This window comes from Haemaphysalis longicornis, unplaced genomic scaffold (genome assembly GCF_048455015.1).
Source record: "Haemaphysalis longicornis isolate Haplotype H1 unplaced genomic scaffold, Haemaphysalis longicornis Haplotype H1 scaffold_12, whole genome shotgun sequence".
NCBI lineage: Eukaryota > Metazoa > Arthropoda > Arachnida > Ixodida > Ixodidae > Haemaphysalis > Haemaphysalis longicornis.
Genome location: NW_027526225.1, coordinates 27,945,462 through 27,964,898, shown reverse-complemented (window position 1 = coordinate 27,964,898; position 19,437 = coordinate 27,945,462). Strand labels below are relative to the sequence as shown.

Here is a 19,437-nt window from a genome sequence, read left to right as displayed (position 1 = left end):
TTTCACAGCAACACTGAATGCAGGGTGTCGCGGCAATATATGAGCGCCTTTAAAAATTTTGCCTGAGCGAGCTGATTCTCTGTCCACACTAAAACTTCCTGCAAAGGTCGCACTGTGTGGCCTGCTCAAAGGGGTCGTGAAGACAAAATACCTACAACCTTGCTGTTTCCAAGAACTAGTTTTTGGCAACTCATTCAGCTCCATTCCAGCCATTCGTACGTACTTGACTGTAATTACCCCATTTATGGGAGTGAAACAATTTCCTTGATGCATTGTTAAAGGGACCCTGCAACACTCTTTGAGCAGTGCAAGTAAACCTGCGCGACGTTTAGATTACACTGTCAGGAATACCCGAGCCAAATATTACACATGCACGTGAAGCAGTGGGTGTGCAAATCGCTGTGAAAGACGCGGAAAAACCAACCGCGCTCTCTTCAGTTCTCCTCATTATGCACCCCTGGCATGGCCTAAACAACGTCATTGAGGCCATGGCTGTCCTATTGGCTGTCGCTGGTCAACTTCGCGGCTTATTTCTCGCGTTTCCTGCGACCATTCGCTGTCGTCGGCACTGTGTACCAACCTCTTCTATGCCTGAGCCTGTACGCACAGTTTTGGCGTTGCTTCGGTGTTTTGAGTGCGCGCGGAGTTTGAGTGACGAACTCAATACTTCCCTTTCAACGACACCACTCGACAACAACCGTTTATTGCTTCAAAAACGTTCTACCAGCCTGAGCATGCGCTTGTGAGCAGGCAGCCATGCCTGCTTCTTTGTCCCACCACACCGGAAATAGACCCCCCCACATTGCGGAGAACAGGGGAAGACTCCCCGGCCTGTCATAATATATCGAAGGCCGCCATAGAAGACGCTGCGAGCCGCACCCCTCTCCGGGAGAGAGCGCACAGCTTTCGTCGCGTTGTCCGCAGTCGAGTTGAGAGGGAACAACTATGTGCGATTTCTCATCGAGCGTAGTTTCAGTGTGCGATTTCTCATCGAGCGCAGTTTCGGTGATAGTGAACGGATTTTCATAATTCTTGCGGCAGGAGATTGCTGAGACAATAGACTTTACCCCAAAATACATTCCGAGTTGTCGATGGTAAGTGCTGCAGGGCCCCTTTAATACGTATATATTAAGTGACAAATTTTATTTACGTGCTTCCAATACGTACACCTTACCTTCATTGTACGTGGGAAATTATTCTCTCATACGAGTGCTTTTGTACATCTTGAGCGTGAATCTGTTCTTGTGTTCTTGTGAATGTATATGACAATATCTTATGCATTGCTCACGTGTACTTTGCGTTCGTTTCAAGCTTTGCTTGTTTTCCTTGGTGCCAAAAAACGGGCAGGAACTCCGTCAAGCTACTTTTCTGTAGCTTTTTGTTCTTGTCCAAGTATTTTTTCCACTTTGTAGTGTAACAGGAAAAAGTTGAAAAAATTAAGTTAAAAGATGTATATGAAAAAAAAAAAAAAAAAAAGCACGCAAAAAATATCTAGAATTTCACACCACAATGATGCAATATGGGTTGAAGTGACATAATATAAGCCAGCACATCGGAAACTGTCTTGGGAGTTGGCACACCTTCATTTGTTTTTTTATAACAACTCAATTGCTTGTTTGAAGTTTTCGGTAAATTTAATGTCACCGTTATCGGATAAAAGCAGCCTTTCTGGTGAACTAGTCTTGCGTTTTGTCAGCATGACCCCTTTAACAACAATTTTGGCCTACTGAAGAGCGGTGGCTGTCTTGGACGTTTATGACAAACTTGGAACAGAGGCACCACCTGTGGCGTGCAGAATGAAACGCACAATGCCAGCTCGCCAGGGGAAGGAGCCGAATGCAGTTCATACATAAAAGTTAATACGAACAATAAAAAATGTTCGCTTGGCTGATCGTTACCAATACGAACAAAAAAATTTTTTTTTTCCCCATCTACTTTTGGATCGACTCTCGTCTGTGGTGCAGATTACCCAGCTTTCCGAAATCAGACGCGCTTTTTCTCCACTGTTTGGCCATGTTGATCAGTCGTTATCAGTGGTCAAAGATCGGCCATTTAGTTGCATGCAAATTTCACCATGGTGTAGCCAGTCATAGCAGAAGGGGGGAGCTATGATTGGCTTCTTAAAATGATGTCATTTCACAACTTGAGGAGGAAAGCCTGGTGAAACGTAACTGCATTTTTTGCTCGATTGCGCATTTACTCGACTGCGTATTTACTCAATTATAAGCACCCTATTCTTCCCCCAATGCGATGACAAAAGGGGGTTCTTAGAATTGAAAAATCTAAAACAACCTCTCCCCGTTCCTCTGTTTTTTGCTCTAATACCTTTATGAGGCAGGCACGAGTAATAACATATTGTTTGGCAAAGACTAGAAAAAAAAAAAAAAGTTCAGACAGTGAACCCACCAATTAAATCTGATACGATGTCATTCTCACTAACACTTGAGTGCGTCGCAGTGCTTGAGCCACCTCTCTTAGTATATTCCACAGCAGGTCGTCTTCTGTTCTGTTGAAGTGGCTTGTAATCTAACACTTCTTAGCGCATCGTCTTTGATCAAAAGAACCCAAGCATGACACTGTCCCTGGCAGCACTTTTTTTTAACACCATTTTATGCAGTGGTGCAGCTAGAAATATTTTTCGAGCGTTTTCTACACCGTTGGTAAAAATGGAATGATATCCTGCACCGAGACAATATCTTAATTCTGTTTTCTTATTCCATCTTTGCTTTTCTTTGTTTTTCATTTCAATATGTGGATGGGTGAAAATGGGTAAAAAACCGTTCAGACGACTTCGAGGGGGGGGGGAGAGCGGGGGGTAAGAGGTGTTGAAGCAAGCTCCCTGGCTAGCCTGTACGACTGTGGCCGCGGTTGAGAGAGGAATTCGAGAGCTGAAACTGAATTATTTGTGCAGAGACTGCTCAATTAAACCTCAAAACACAAGTATGTACCCATTAAATTTTGCATCTATACATATTCACATCTAAGAGTTCTAGATAATCAATTACACCAATGTGTGTAATAAGTCCCTTATCAAAATGTTTTCCCACCTTATTGACAGTGCCTTGCCGTTTCAACGCAATTTGAATCTGCCTCTTGCGTTTGCACCTTATGACATTTCCACAAACTATTGTATGCAATATTTTACTGACCATTACACTTTTTTGAACAACTTCTTTGCATGCCTTGAATAGCCAACTCTTTTACCATACGCTACTGCTCAGAATTTTATCTTCGTCTGCTCACTGAATCGCCATTACGCTGCGAACCGAAACTGAAACCTTAATCACGATGGGGCAGGAATGCAGTTTCACCAAGCCCGGCCTTTCCTGTGCGTGCACTCAGTGCCATCGGCTGCTTCACGTGGAGCCCTCCTCCTATTCTTTTATGCAACCGCTAATAGAGCTCCACTGTGCTGCCTCACTAGCCTAGGGGTAGAATTGTGGGCACTGGGACGAACGCCGCGGGATTTAGCCCCAGCATCGCTCCGTTTTTTTTTTATTACTCTGTGGGGATTGCGGAGCTCCACCACCTTTCCTATCTCTCTCGGCCCGCCGCGGAGGCGAGAAGGGTGGTACCTCTCTCTTCGCGGTCGCGCGCTTCCCCCTCCGGGAGGGTGCCCGTGAGAGCGGGAGGGGCGCGGCCGAACCCCTCACGTGACAGGTTTTGCAAGGAAGTTCGAGCGGCCTGGTGTGGGGCGGACAACGGAGGGAGAGTCTCTTTGGATACGAGTGATCATCGGGAGCGGCCGTAAGTACGACTTGCTCCTTTTTGGCCTTCCTTTGTCCGCCCTCGCGCCTGTTTCTCCCGTCCTGGCTAAGGTGGTCTTGGCGGTGTAGAGCGGCGCGCCCGACGTCCCCTTATTGAAGTGCAATAAACGTCGGAGTGGGCGAATTCTGTGTCCTGTGTTCCTTGCTGTTCGCTGCCGCCTGCCAAGTAGGCGATCCGTGGCGGTGTTCAGTGGAGCTAGCCTTGCGGCTGGATCTCGAGGATCGAGCTAGGCCGCCGTCAGAACCCTAGTCCCCACAACTCGCAATTTCTTTTTGTCGTAAAATGTCAATTCTGCACTTTATTTTTTGTAAATAACGGTGGCTCGTTACCCTTTAGGTCAGTTTAAAGGCACGGGGCAACATACCAGCACTTTTAATTAGCATTCTGCGCTGCACCACAAGTGCTCGGCTCGTTCAGTCGTGGACACATGAAGAGCAAACGTGAAAGTGTGAACCAGATCACACAAAATCGAAGAACATGGTTCGCGGAAATCACTCAATGACGCAGCTGTAGTATACCTGGGAAGTCATGCTCATAAAGCTTTGCTGCCGTCACAAAACGATGCGACAATATGACGTGCGTGGAAATAAACTGCACTACAGTAACGCCTCGTTACAAGAGACACTGTTCCAAGAGGCACTCGGTTATAAGAGACATGTGAATGAAAATGGTTCGGTTGGTTTTCCAATGTTCGCCGTGTTAGCGACATTCCATACAAGAGACCTTGGTCACAAGAGACTTGATTCCCAGGTCCCTCGAGTGTCTCTTGTATGGAAGTTTTACTCTATTTGTGCGTTGCGGTTCGTATTTTTGCGTTTTCACTTGACTGCACCTATCTTGGAATGGCAGCTGCAAAGTGTACGACAGCTGCATCTTACCGGTACTCACCTACGGGGCAGAAACTTGGAGGCTCACTAAGAGGGTTCAACTTAAATTGAGGACGACTCAGCGCGCAATGGAACTGAAGATGATAGGTGTGACATTAAGGGATAAGAAGAGAGCGGAGTGGGTCAGGGAACAAACGTGTGTTAAGGACATATTAGTAGAAATCAAGAAGAAGAAATGGGCGTGGGCAGGGCATGTATTTGGAAGGCAAGATAACCGTTCGTCATTAAGGGTCATTAAGTGGATCCCTAGGGAAGGCAAGCGTGGCAAGGGGCAGCAGAAAGTTAGATGGGCAGATGAGATGAATAAGTTTGCGGGGATAAATTGGTCGCAGTTAGCACAGGACCGGGATAATTGGAGATCTCTGAGAGAGGCCTTTGCCCTGCAGTGGGCGTAGATAGGCTGGTGATGATGATGATGACGATTATGATCTTGGAATGGAATGTCGCAGAGGTGGTTGTGTGAAGGCTCACCTGCGGGTGGGCGGAGAGGTGGGCGATCGCCGGCGGCCAATGCTGCCCGTGTTGACAGTGGCCGGACTGCGGCTGCTGGCCCGCAGGGACTTCACCGGAGACGCGTATCCTGGCAGCGAAGGCGCGGGGGTCACGCCCCCTCCGCCCGAGGACGACGACTTGAGGGGCTGTGACGAGGCACGCCGCTGCAGCCGGCCCCCCATTTCCTCCACCCTGCAGTCCACCAAGGAGAGGGCAAGGCGAGAGTTTCCTGCTAATATGCACTAGAGGGAAATCTCAAGTCCGTGTCTAGGCAAGCCGTGCTTCAGCAAGCGTTCTGCCATGTGCCGGGTCGGGACGTTCCACCTGTCTCTGGCATGGCTCATGACAACATGCTAAAAAGCTGCCAATGGCTGCTGCAAAAACACAACAGTGTCATGGTTAAAGACAATCTAAAATTGTTTAATTGTTACAGAAATGGAGCTCCAAAAAGGTTTATTTGTCAGGGATTATTTACAGGATTCATGCAATACAAACAAGAAAAAAAAAAAGAACGTTATCATTTTTGTTGGTTTTGGATTCGAGAACAAAAAACAAGCCATGGGGCTAGCTAAGCCCAGTAGGAGGGGAACATTGCTAGCTACTACAGCAGCACCTGCGGCGGCATGCTATTGCCCCAACAGATTTCCCTCTAGCATACGTTACTATGAAACTATGAGAGCAAAAGGCATCCTCATCTTAATCCAAGCTGCCGAAATGACCTAGTCTAGTCCCCACATCAATTTTCCCACTGTTTATCATAGAGCCATCATTCAAAGTGAAAAAAGGCGACACACAAGAAGTAGACAACAGAAGCACTTTGCCAGCTCAACTAGTCCAACTAGCTTTAGCCTTTCATTCTACACAAGTTTATTTCTAGTTGTTTGAGCCCTTTTCCATGTTTAGTTTTTAGTATGAGCAAGCCCACAAGTGCCTGTGTTGGCTACTTCTTGTTTGTCGTTTTTTTTGCCCTTTGAATTGGGAATCCCGTCCAACTAGCCCAGCTGGCTATTCTACTGGAGTTTATTGTGGAGCACAAGTTTCCTCCAAGAAACTCCCATCACTTCAAGGACCCGGTGTCGCTCTTGCCTCCGTGAGGATGTACTGAATGGTTGAGAAATGGAAAACTAGATTGAGATAACTGAATTATCTGGAGACTAAATATTAGCGTCGCATTTTTTATACATTCAACGTATTAGCACACCCCTAGTTACTGCCACACTGTAACACGCAGTTTATTTTGTCGCATTATCTGTAGTAAAGTTGACTGCCGTAACGTTGCTGTAGTAAAGTAAAGTGCCCCAGTTGAAAAACAAAATATGCTTCAGGATTTCTTGCGCTGAAACTACGCATGGGCGATGAGGCGTGCCACAATGCAGTGCTACGAATTGGCTCAGACTACCTACGGATCTTTGAAATGTGCCAAAATCTCTAGGGGAGTGCCATTAGACACTTGTGAATACTGAAACGAATAACGCAATATCCGAGTTGGCTTCAAACCAAATAGCACCACTCTAAAGTTTCAATTAAGGTATAAGGCGGAATATAGGTCGAGATTTTTCACCGGGAAATTTGGGCTCTTGCAAGCATAAGTTTGCTTCTTCAAAAGCACTAAGGCAACAGAAAGTGTCGAAAGGCAAAAGAGATGCTTAAGTTGCGTTTCTGAATACGGGGGTCAGCGGCCTCACCTCTTTGGAGCGCCATGTAGTGCCTAAGCTCGTGCAAAGCAGTACGCAAAAATCACGCAATTTTTCCCCGTGAAATAAACCCTCGAAGGGCGAGTTCACCGTCGCTGATGTCTAGCATTTTGGTTTCATTTCTGCTTCATTGACGTTGACGCAAGCCTTTACTGGAAACCTGCATGCAATGAAAACCTGCACGTAATGAAAAATTGCGAACTTTTGCCAACTTCGTTACGTCCAGGTTTTACCGTACACAGGGGGCGAAACACCCATAGCGGCAGATGTGGGAAAGCGACCAGATAGTGTCACAATAAACACTAGCTGCGACGGCAAAGGAGATGATAGCAGCACCTGATGGACGAAATAACAGAGGCCATATCCCCTCATGGCTGGGTCAGGCTTCGACTGCGCAGGGAAAGCTGATTGAAGCGACCGTGCAGTTTCCTTTTGTGCTACAGATGCCCCTAGCTTAAGCGGCGCCAAGAGCTTCTCCGGCGTCATCTAGCCAATCCAGGAAGCCACGTTTCCCTTCCTGTCTTATTTCTTACTCCATGCACCATGGCCATGTGCTATGGGGCCACGAAAACAAAATACTACTTTGGTTCATTAGAAAGACCGCATTGTCCCAATAACGATGGTACCACTTTTATCGCGAACTTCAAGCAAATAATGGAGATGCCATTGAAGAAAACGTGAGCAGTGGCGACCCCCTAGCCACTTTCCAGCGATTTCTCTAGGCGGCTGCCACCGTAAGCCACCGGCAAGAAACATGACTGCCGATTGTAGTCCGGGGCCTCTATTCTGTTTGATTGCTGCGAACCACGGCTTCTAGTTTGTTTACTTGTGTGTTTTGGTGCTGGCATCTGGCCGCGCCAGGCTGCCTAATCTATGTTCAAAGCAAAGAGCCTGTTTCTCTCCCTTTCTATTGTATGACACACATGCTATCTTACTTGATGTGGAGAGTGTTTTGCCCAGTCGTCACTAGACCAGGATGTTTTTCTTTGATCACCAGCATTTGTGATCTAATTCGATTGTTCCAATAAGAGTAACAGGGAGTGATAAACGCTCGCTTGGCAAACGCCACAGCATTCGATCCGCCGACACCTGTCGGTGCACGTCCCTTTGTTGATAGTTCCTTCGCTGCTTGTGTATTCTTCAAATCCTTAGCGGAGCACATGCTCGCTCCAATAAACTTTGTTCCTTGTGGGAACTGTAGGGGGGATTCACTAATTCTCCTATTCCTAGCGGTGCACGACGGAGGTGAGAAGGGGAATCCCTGTCTCCCGTACAGCAGCCGCCCGCTCCCTCCCACGTGAGTGCTTTAATTGGAGACTGGTGCGGCTGCTGTTTGGATCGAGACGTCCTCCGACGCAGATGAGAGTGCGTTTGTCCTCGCTGGCCTTTCTTTGTCACCCCTCATGCCATCCGCCTGGTGTGGCCACTAGGCCTAGTCGGGACCGAGCGGCGCACGCAGTGTACACTGGAGTGACAATAAACATTGGTGTTGGCCATTGTGCCATTGTGTGTGTTCCTGGCTGTTCTCTACTGCTTTTCCGAACAGTGATCCATGGTGCAGTTCAGCTGAGCTAGCGCTGCATCTCGAGTGCGAGCTCAGTCACCGAAAACCCTGTTCCCCACATCCCTGCATCGTCCTTGGCTACGTGACACTCTGTTTTTAGTGCAGGACCCAAACACGTCACTCCTGCCCATGTTGCATCACTGCCGCGGCAAATGTTTCAATATTTCTTGCGCTTTTAGATGCGACGCATCTCTTGCTCTCGGGTATGTCTCTCCAGCGTCGCGGCGTTGTCCGCACGCTCACTGCACATGCGCAACTCTCCTCCCTTCTTCTCTCCGATAGCTGTGCGCAACTCTCTCACTCCGTCTCATTATCATAACAGCTGCGTGTGTGCGCTTTGCTGCTCTGGGTGCGCGCATGTGTGCGCATGCGCACGACTCCCCCCCCCGGCTCCTCTCCTTTCAAAAGCGGGAATATAAGTGGGGGAGCGCACGGCGCCGGATCAGTCCAGCGCTCGTTCTCGCACTTGACTTGACTTTGCTTGATGATACCTCCGTGCAAGATCTTCCGATGAAGGCGTGATGGAAGCGACAGTCCCTTAAGTGAGTGGACTGATGCAATCCAATACCAGCGTCAGTCCAAACGCTCCCCCCTGATGTGTCGCATCACATCAGGGTTCTCTCGCAGGAAGACGGGCGTAATTTTTTTTGGTTAAGGGGGGACGCGGCTTTCAACTTCGGAAAAATGACCAAAACATCGTTTTTTTGAAACCCGCATATTCGGCTTCTATGTTTCCTATTCTGTGCGTCTGCAAAGTTTTTACGCTGAAAAGCGTCGCAAAGTGGCATAAAAAAATATTTTTGTCAGGCGCGGTGACAAACTATCAGCGCAAAAGGGCGAAAAAACGGCAATTTTCGGAGCGCTCTATCTCCGCAACCATGCCACCGGGCGCGGCCATTTTGATATGGTTAGATCGGCCGAGCGATCGTTTTTCCGGTTCCGCTCGTCTCTTTTATCTTCGTTCATTCACAAACGCACAAACGGCAGAAAAGAAACGACGCACAAACGAAGCTAGAAATAAATGCTGAAGCGCTATTGGTCCTCCGGTCGGGGCGCAGAACGACGACCCTCCTGATTGGATGTCGCGGGCGCAACGCAAGATGGCGGCCGCCTGAGCTGCGTAGCGAGCGGATTGAGTTCATTTTCGCCGCTTCGCTCGGCCGAGTTTCTGTTCAATCTGTGGTATTCAACACGGACGTTATCGCGATGGGAATGCCAGAGATAACGAGCCAGATTACGGGAAGTTGTGTGGCTCGAAAGGCGGAGGTCATCGAACGCTTCGTGGTGCGCGTGACTCTACCGTCGCCAGACCACGGAGGGTGACGCGGTGTGCGCGCTTGCGATAGCGGTTCGTGAAGTGAACTTTTAGTCGGATTTGCGATGTTTACACGCTTAGTTAGTGCTGTGTTTTGACTGTGGGCTCGCTAGCCTTGAGAAAGAAACGGTCGACGCGTCAAACGCTGCGGCGCGCACGGCATAGCCGACGCGCATTGGAGCATCACATGACTGGGCAACCGGTTACGATTGAACGCCAGTAGTTGTAATTAATGCCTGCGACGTTAGTTTTAATCTTAAAAGCGACCTGACCAGCCATATCAGGTATAATCAAAGCTCGATATGTCGCGGTAAGCGTGCGCTGCGATGCGCGCGAGCCATATCGCCTTTCTTGCGCTATGTTTCCCGTGCACTTGTAATTTTCATGCAAACAGGTTTGAGTTAGTAATATAGGAATAAAATATGCTCTCTGCGTTAAAAATGTACGTTACTGTGGCAGCATTTAACAGTGATTTTTTTAGGGAAATTATTGATACCATTGCTCAGGGCATACTGGCTGTGCTGCGAGAAATATTGGATGCCTTGAATGTCAAAAGTAGTAAAAAAAAATATGCTCTTGCATTGAAGTTGGGAGTTATGCAGAATACTCTACCAAGCTTCAAAGTAGCTCATTTTCAACCTTGTGGTATGCAAACTTTTGGCAATGAACACCTGCACTATGAGTACTAAGTTGCTGTGCCAGGCAAGATAAAACATGAAAAAAAAGCCAAAAATGTTCAAATTTAAATTAAAAAAATGCTTAACTTGTTGCCATGGTGACAACACTGCAAAAGGAGGTTGTCCAGTGCGATACAGCCAACCAACTAACCTACTTTGCATTGAAAGCCCATTGAAACCCATCTCCCCTCCGTTTGGTTTGCAAAGGGGGGTATGTACTCTTCACGGAGGAGCTGAAAATGATGTTTTCTGGAAAGAGAAAGGCTGAAAAGGCACTCCAATTTCAAGGCAAGGCCTTCGAGAAGCCCCATGTTCAAAAGGACATGAAAGGCTACAACCGTGACGACTTTTGATATGTGAAACCTATGTTGCAACTTCGGAAGCCGTTTTCTCAAAACAGTTTTTTTTGCCACCTGTGTCGCTTGTCCCAGGGATTTCTTCGTGACTGCTGGGTCTATTTTGATTCCGTTTCTTGCATTACATTCCTTGATGAACTGTTCAGGTCGTGACACTTCTAGTTTTCCAGATTTGTTTTATGTGATTTTTTTATTCAAATAATCGTTCACAGTTGACATGCCTGTTGCACATTAACCTCTAAAAAAATGAAAACTAAAAAACATTGTGTTGTAAAAAAAAAATTCTAAAACTGTCACGACCTCGTCCATTCATTTGACAATGCAAAGCACTTCGAACAAGTTTTCTATCGTGTTTTATAAGCTGCTCAAGCTCGGTACAAGCGGAACAGAAAGAAAATTTCATACATAAAAAAGTTATCAAAATATTAACTTCAAATTTTTATGGTGTTATCACAGAAGCATTTCCAGTTGCTGTGCCAATTTTCATCAAAATCCACAAAGAAATAAAAAAGTTGATTTTGAAAGCCACGTCCCCCCTTAAAAGGTGTCTTTTGTGTTTGTAATGGAGCTGTGGGAGTTACCAAAGGCTAGTTTTTTTCCAAACTGACCAAGTTTGCATTTTGTCTGCATGGCCCCTTTAACTAGCTGTTTGTAACCGAAGCCTTCCCATAAGCCTGTAACAGCAACCGTTTTCGGGTAAGTTGTCCTCCCGCCCTTTTTTTCCCCATGACCTAAAGAAGCGGACAGCGAACTCACCCGGCAGCCGTGAGGGAGCGCGGGTGCCGCCGCTGAGCCTTGATGCGTATCAGCTTGTCGCCCTGGGTCAGGTCTTCCTCCGAGTCTGCACCAACCGTGTTGTTGTTGGCACGGTCAACCTGCACAGCACAGTGCCATCTGCATCACCACCACAATCATCATCATCAGCCAAATACATCCCTTTCTCTGCCTCCACACAAGGGGATGCACTGGGCGCTGTTTACTAAGACACACACACACGAAAAGAAAGTACACGGCCGTGAATACGGTGCACGGCCAATGCAATCAGGAAGACGGCACGCTGGCAACTCAACAGTTGTCAGTGCAGTCTCTTCACCACAAAGTGATTGAATGATTGTAGGGTCTAACGCGCCAATGTAACGCAGGCACTGAGGCGCGCCGTAATGGAGGACTCTGGACTAATTTTGACCACCTGGGGATCTTTAACGTGTGCCGCAATCTCGCACACACGGGTGTTTTTGTTTTTTACCTCCATCAGAAAAGCGGCCACGCGGCCGGGAATCGAACCCACGTCCTCGTGCTCGTGTCCGTCTGAGTAAACAGCACCCAGCCCAACTCTATCGAAAGATGCTACACCAACTAGCCTGACACCAAGTATTTCCCAAGGGAACCTCATGTACCGCTGCGGTTAGGTCAGCAAGAAACAGACCAAGGCTATCAGCACACCCTTTGTGCACGGGTGGTGCCAGTTCTGTTTGCTCTCTCCGTCTAATCTGGACAGCTCGAGAGAGTCGCTGCGGTACCTCTGCGCATCAGTCACACTAGTCTCCAAATCCTGCGGTCACCCGCAGGATTGGGAGACTCACGGAAACACCTTTTAAGTGCACCAGCATTTGAGCCACATTTTACGTAGAGTCCTTCCAGGCCCTCTCATGTGGCTAGTCTACTGCCACGAGGCTTCACTGCGAGACACAAAAGCCACGTGGAACAGCCAGCTTTACAAATGCCAAGTCAACACTGTGCAATGGACTGGACGGCTGTGCGCAGAGCCCCTTTAAAGCTGGCTTCACTACTCCACCTCTAAGCATTGCTGGAAAAACACGTCTTCAGGTGTAGTATAAGCTGCCTTGGATCAAAATATAGAGGCCTGAAAGCCCTGTTGAGAAATAAAGATGCGCAGGCAGAGGGCGATAGTAGGGGGAGTAGCAGAAGGGGAAGAGGAGGATCGGGGGGCGCGCACTGTCTCGCTAATCGACTCGAGCACCACATCGGAAGCCAGACGCTGGTCTTCTTTCGTTACACATTTTCTGGTGCCGTGAAACCCGGGAACCGGTGCACGAGCGAATCTACGTTCGACGGCGCAGCGGCTCCGAGGCACGCGAGGCTTGGATACCTTCGTACTGCTTTATCTTGGAAGCCTTGCCCTCGGCCGCCCCCCCTTTCGGCTCGTGCCTAAGCCCGCCCTTGTCCCTTTGGTATTCGCAACCCCAGCGTCTTGCTTCATCGACTAATGCCATGGACGCACTTCGTATTCGCCAAGATGTCCAGCGGGCGACCATCTCCGGGACCATGACAGTCCTCGACGCCTTGGTGCGGAGCCAGGCAGCAACGGCCCTTGACAGACAAAATGTCCTCGACCTCATCTTGCACGACCAGGTGAGCCTTCACAAACTAGACGCTCAAGTTCAGGAAAACATGAAGGATGAAGAATTTGATGCTGACGCTTTGGAAGCTATCGATTACGACGAGCGTATCTGCGCCCTGCGGACGCGCGTACGCTTCTCCGCGAGCCAAGACTCCTCCGCCAGCCCCGTTCCTCAACCTCAGGCGGCTCTGTTTACTACCCGCATCATCGCAACCTCGACTATTCGCTCGCGTACCGAGGAGGCCCGGCGGACAATGGTCCCGGGTGACGTGCCGCCCGTACGGGAAATGACTGGCGCGCGGGTAGAACAGGGAAACGGCGACGGAGGCGCTTCGGCCTTTCAGGACGCCAAGCAGGACACCGAGGCGCTCAGCCAGGGAGAGAGGCTCCAGCAACTGCGCAGTCTTGCTGCTTCCGTGACTGCAGTTTTGAGGAAGCCTCAAGAACACTCCCGGGACCTCGGTATCGGTGACGCGGCTATAGTTTCTGAGACGGCTGAGCGGCCCTGCCATGAATCTAGCCTAGCCAAAGATACTTCTGCTTTGGAGACGTCGAAATGGCCGCAGACGAACGCTGACGTCGCCGACACGGCTCTCACTTCAGAGACGTCACCATGCCCCTTCCGGAATCATGACATTGCTAATTTGACTACTGGTTTGGAGACAACCGACCGGCCCTGCAGCGAACTTGGCGTCATCGATGGAACCCCCGTTTTGGAGTCGCCCATGCGACACTGTGGCGACCCTCGCATTGACGACTTGACTACCGCTCTGGAGACGTCGGACCCGTTCTGCCATGGCCCCAGCGTAGACGATGCGACTCTTGTTTTGGAGTCCTCCGAGCCTCCCTGTTGCGACCCTTACGTCGGCGACGCATCTCTCGTTTCGCAAGAAATTCAGCAACCCGGTTTCGAGACAAATAGATTTTTATTGGGTCCAGCAACGAAAACGCGATTCGTGCAGAAGATGGACTCGCTTCAGGGAATAACGAAGCGCATGCTCCTCCGACGCTCCGTTAGCGAGCTTCGACGCCGGAAGCGAGCTTCGGCCGCACTCGTGCCAGCCCGGTGGGGAGGCATCCTCGTGTCTAAGCAGAACAAATGCTTCTATGGTGACGACCCCTTCTTCAGCAAGCGCAACTCGGTTCAGGAGGAACCTTTGTACCCTGTTGGGAAGGGCGAGAGTGAAGTCCTATGGTTCGCAGAGACAACGGAAACGCCGCTGGAACACAACAATAACTTCACGGAAGGCGAATCAGACGTGGACGCAACGGCGATGCCACTACGCTCGCCGCATGATCTCTGCAAATTTGACCGACCGCCGCAGCTGTTCCCATTCGATCCCGGTGGCCGCCTTGACAAAGCTGTTTACAGAAATCGACGGCAGCGAGATGCCCAGCCAATGCTCCACTGGATCCCTTAGCCAGCCTGCAAGCATCGCTGCTGTCAAATCATGCGCCACTATGGAAGACGAAAAACTGGTCGTAGCGGGGCCCGGACTTCGCCAGCCACTGAACGTGCCGCTGCCAGCTAGCTCCTGACCAACTTGGCGGCGGCGGGAGTATGTTGAGAAATAAAGATGCGCAGGCAGGGGGCGATAGTAGGGGGAGTAGCAGAAGGGGAAGAGGAGGATTGGGGGGCGTGCACTGTCTCGCTAATCGACTCGAGCACCACATCGGAAGCCAGATGCTGGTCTTCTTTCGTTACAAGCCCTTTGTTAAATGCCTCCATAAGAATTGACGGAGCCAAACGCGCGATGTTACTGATGCGTCGTTCCATTACATTATTGTGAGGGAAGAAGCCCTGTAATACTGGCATACAGGTATTGCACCCCTGGCCTGGCAGCATGACACTGCAGCCCCTGCATCACCACGGAGGGCGATAGGCTTGAGACGGAAAGCAAGCAGTGCGCAAGAGAGATGTTCGATGGAAAAAAGGAAAACTCGGTGTTTGTGATAAGCAAGAGGTAGGTTGGACGCCTGTGTCCAGTGTGAAACGAGGAGAGGGCAGGCAGAACAAGTGCACACTGCACTGCACGATTTGAAGGAGTGATTGCAATGTCCCTCGCACGGAAGACCTCGCTACCTGCTCAGTCATTACAGTGGTCTGAGCGTGGGTTTGCGTGGGTGGGCGGGAATTTTAAACGAGTACAACTCAGACCAGGCGCAACGGCTCTGCGGCTGAATGGCTCGCCTGGTTTCCACGCCAAGTGAAAAGAGGCTTACGGGGAAGGAAGATCTGGCGTGCAAGCGGGGGAAGTTTTGCACGAAATTTACATGTGCAGTACGATTCCCTCGGTAAGTAAACTTGCTGCGAAGGTAGCATTTGCTCATGTGCACGTTGCTTGTGTCATCCACTGCAATCCACACTGCACTGCACGGAGAAACGGATGATTGCAAGCTTGCTGAAAGAGCGCACAAAGAAACGAGGGTGCTGCAACATCACCAATCAGTATTCTCTACTTGTGTTAGCAATAAACGAACAGCATTCTTCACCTTCACACATTGTGACGTTAACCGATGCTTTGGCTTTTCAAACAGCCCCTCTTGCTTTTCTCATAACTCAAAGCCCTTTCTAATTTGATTTGCAACGGGATTCTCTTCTTTTTAGGCCATAACAATGATGGTGCTTGTCTGCATGATTTCACATCGCCGGTTATTGGTCATTTTATACAGTTTTGTATGTGATCACGATACTTGGCATTGTACTTTGCAATTGCCAGGTGTAATTTGTGTATCGTTGTTGTAGTTTCATTGTATTCTGTGCCCTGAATGTCTCCAAGTGTCAAATTGTATTTTTGGTGCATTTTCCCCACGTCTCGCCTCTATGTAATGCCCTTTCAGGCACTCAAGGCACTTAAATGAACTCTTTCAGCCCTAATTTCGGAAAATGTTAACTGTGTGTTCTCCTAAATTTAGGGCAGCCCACAAATGCAAACTAGCACAAGAAGTAGGGCATGTTCTAACTGATTTATTAATGAGGCAATTAATGATAACATCGGGCAATAAAAATGTTATGTTGAGCAGAAGCTTTTTTCTGCATGTTTTCCTAAATTTTAGGACCACATGAGCCTACATACGAAAAATGAGCGCCGTAGTAGCTTGGGTATAAAACTAGGAGAGCCTCTGTTTTTTACTTTTAGCCTCAACGCCGAATTTTCGTATTCACTCGACCTTTTTTTTTTTTTTCTTTGTAGCATCCAGCTCCACTAAAATGCAAGAATAGTGATGTCTACTGCAATAGTCACCCTTGAAGGACAAGTCCCCAGAAAACTAGCAGTACTGTTTGTTCTCTATGCGCTAAAGGGACTATTATGTGGTGGTGTCGATTGACACTGCCAGGGCTGAAAGGGTTAAGATATAAATATTAATACAGTGTAGACCGCTTATAACGTATGTCGCGGGAGCCGCAAAAATCCGCACTATAAGCGGTACCGCACTATAACCAAAACACGCGAGAATTCAACCACATCGCCACCTATCTCTCAAGTCAACCTATATTTATCATCACTCAAACGCACAGCGCTTAAAAACGAAGGCACGGTCTATATTTCGTATTATTTTTAACATCAGCCGCTGCTGCAGGGCAAAAGCGCAGTCTCAAAACGGCGAGCGCGGCTTTAACTTCCGTTGTGTTTGTTTTGAAAGACCATGGCTGCGTTTTTAGCGTCTATGAACAGATGCCGCAAGACGTGATAAGAACGCCAGCGGGATTTTTTTTTTTTTTTTTTACCCCACCTTGTGTTCACGATGCCGAAGGCGGCTGCTTATCAGCGCAACGTACTGGTGGTGGAAATCTTCGGCTTCGCGCGGCTCGAATGTTCGGAAAGGGAAAGAGCGGTGGCTTATCTGCAACAACGTTCTAAAGCGTGAACCGAGTGGTAGATTTGGTATCGCGAAAACGTGCAGTGCACGCCAGCGCAGATACAACTGGCGTGGTGTGGGCGGCGCGGTAAGGGGCGGCAACATGGCGTCGGCACTGGCCGTGAAGCGGTGCAGGCAGTTCCAGTAAGTTCCAGCGACCGCTTCTACCGCTCGCTGAAATGCCGCACGGGGCGCAAGCGAAGATGCTCATGCAAGAAAAGAGCTAATAATGTGGGCGAAAAGTGGAATATAAACTGCCATCTACGCTGCTTGTGAAAGCGCTCATCAAAAAATACCGCGGTGGTAAGCCTAAACATCTCTGGCGCGGCTAGCCGGCTCGGAGCGCTTCGAATCTCCCGCCATTAGGTGCGCGTCTCCCCATTGGTGCAAGTCGTCAGGTTCCTCCCACTGCCACGCGAAGAAGCCACTGCGAGCGCGGAATCGTCGATACGAGCTCGGAAAAAAAAAAAAAAAAAACGCCCGACGCTGATGTGCACGATTCGTGCGCGAAAACGGGCCATGCGGTTCACGATTAATAAAATCAACTTGCCGCACGCGGATGGGGAGACTGTCGCTATCTTCCGAGATGCATCAAGCAAGGTCAGTTGTGGTTATCAGGTACGCACGAACTAAAGGGTGCCTATTTTTTTTCTTTGGGTGTCTACGTTAGAGGAGGGCAAGGGGTGCACGCTGCGTCAGATGGCCGATTTCACCCTTTCTTTTTTCTTTTGCTACCCTAAAACGATGCCTCAGCTGCGCCGGTCGATCAGCAGACCCGCCGAAAAACCGCACTATAAACGGTATTGTGCTTCGGCCAACCGCATCTTAAGCGGTATGCTTATGCATTGAGCTCTATGGGAGGCAAACCGGTGGTCGCAAAAACCCGCGTTATATCCGGTCCCGCACTATAAGCGGTTACGTTATAAATGGTCTACACTGTATATAAATTTGTGCTGAGCTGTGCACTGTGTACACGCTTCACCAAAAGCAGGGCTCTGCAGAGCAAAGCTCACATAGCCTCGACCTCTTATCGCACAGGATTCCCAAATAAATGCATAGGCCGCCACAGAACGTTTCCTCACTCAGCACGTTATTTCAGATGCGAATGAACTTCCGATGCACTCCACCACACATATAGTACAGCCACACTTTACAGGACCGGGGGGCATATGCAGAAACAAGGTTGAACAGAGAAGGACTGGGGTGACTGCCACATGGTGATTGACGCATGCTCTGCTGCTTGGCTAGATATACGTATAAAGGCATAAGAATGAGACATGCAGTGCTAGACATACAACACCTAGACATGCAGTGCTGCATCCACAAACACTGCTAGGCTTAAGGGTGCACATTGGTCTTAAACCAAAAAAGCCTATCTCTGCAGTTATGATGATGAAAACTGGGGGACATATGTAGTTTTTCACTCTCACTACAGATACAAAATTTGCTTTTCTGTAAAATGACTACAAATATATTTGGATTTTTGCATTTGATTTTTTGCCAGCTTCTGTAAAAAGAACTGCTGCAGGGATGCAGCTGAACAAGGTACCAGTGAACTGTGCACAAAGCAAGGTAACATTCTTATTCTATCTGGTCTGTAGCAGAAGTTACGACAGTTTGAAGTTTGAGCTTCAAAGGTGGGAACCAGAAAAACCGGTCTTGCCTTCCATGCCTGAACTTCACACGGTCGTAACTTCTGCTACGGACCACGTAGGTTGATGATGTTAGTCTTATTACTTATTCGAATATAGTCGTTTTACACAAAAACAAATTTTGTATCTACAATCGGAATGAAAAACTACGTATGTCCCCCATTTTCATCATCATAACTGCAAAACTGAAGTTTTTCATCGAAAACCCATGTTCCCCCTTAAAAGCACTAGAGGTATAACGTGGTGAAGAAAAGAAAAGATCAGAAGAGGCCCCTGACCATCCCGCATGTTGCACGGCTTTTGATGGCCATCTAAAATCGATAGTCACAGCGTCGCAGCAATGGCGGCGATAGGCCGGCCCACCGAGGTCCTATGTCACGGCATAGCCCAGCCCAATAACCAATGGGTGATGGGAGCAGACAGGTGAAGCGAGTACAGGAGGTGTTTACTGTGGGTGAAATACAACTGACCTCTTAAAGGGGCCCTGAAGACAAAATGCAAGTTTTGGTTCTTTAAAGAGACGACTTCTTTGTTCCGGTGACAATGACACTGATTTTATCGCAAACTTCAAACAAATAATCGAGATATCCCCAGCCACTTTCCTGCATTATCTCTGTGATAAGAATGAACCTTGTTTTTGCAAGTGGCAGACACCCCTCTAAGCCAAGAAACATGACTTGGCGAGTGTAGTGGGTCCTCTACAGTCAACTCACAATAATTCAAACTCGAAAGGACCCCAGGATTTTGTTTGAATTATCCAAAGTTTGAATTATCAGAAGTTCTCATATATATGACTCTGGGCAAGGTGA

The 19,437-nt window shown here is 48.6% G+C and overlaps 1 protein-coding gene across 3 annotated transcripts in view; it reads right to left on the bottom strand.

Moving 5' to 3' along the window:
- Positions 1 to 19,437, bottom strand: part of LOC144162523 (dual specificity protein phosphatase CDC14C-like) — a 63,439-nt gene that overhangs the window by 12,427 nt on the left and 31,575 nt on the right. For all 3 annotated transcript variants that reach the window (XM_077693094.1, XM_077693092.1, XM_077693093.1), the window contains exons 8-9: positions 11,510 to 11,628; positions 5,127 to 5,339 (exon numbers count right to left, since the gene is read on the bottom strand). In XM_077693094.1, coding sequence (XP_077549220.1) covers positions 5,127 to 5,339; positions 11,510 to 11,628 — 332 coding nt within the window. The remainder of the gene's footprint in view (positions 1 to 5,126; positions 5,340 to 11,509; positions 11,629 to 19,437) is intronic.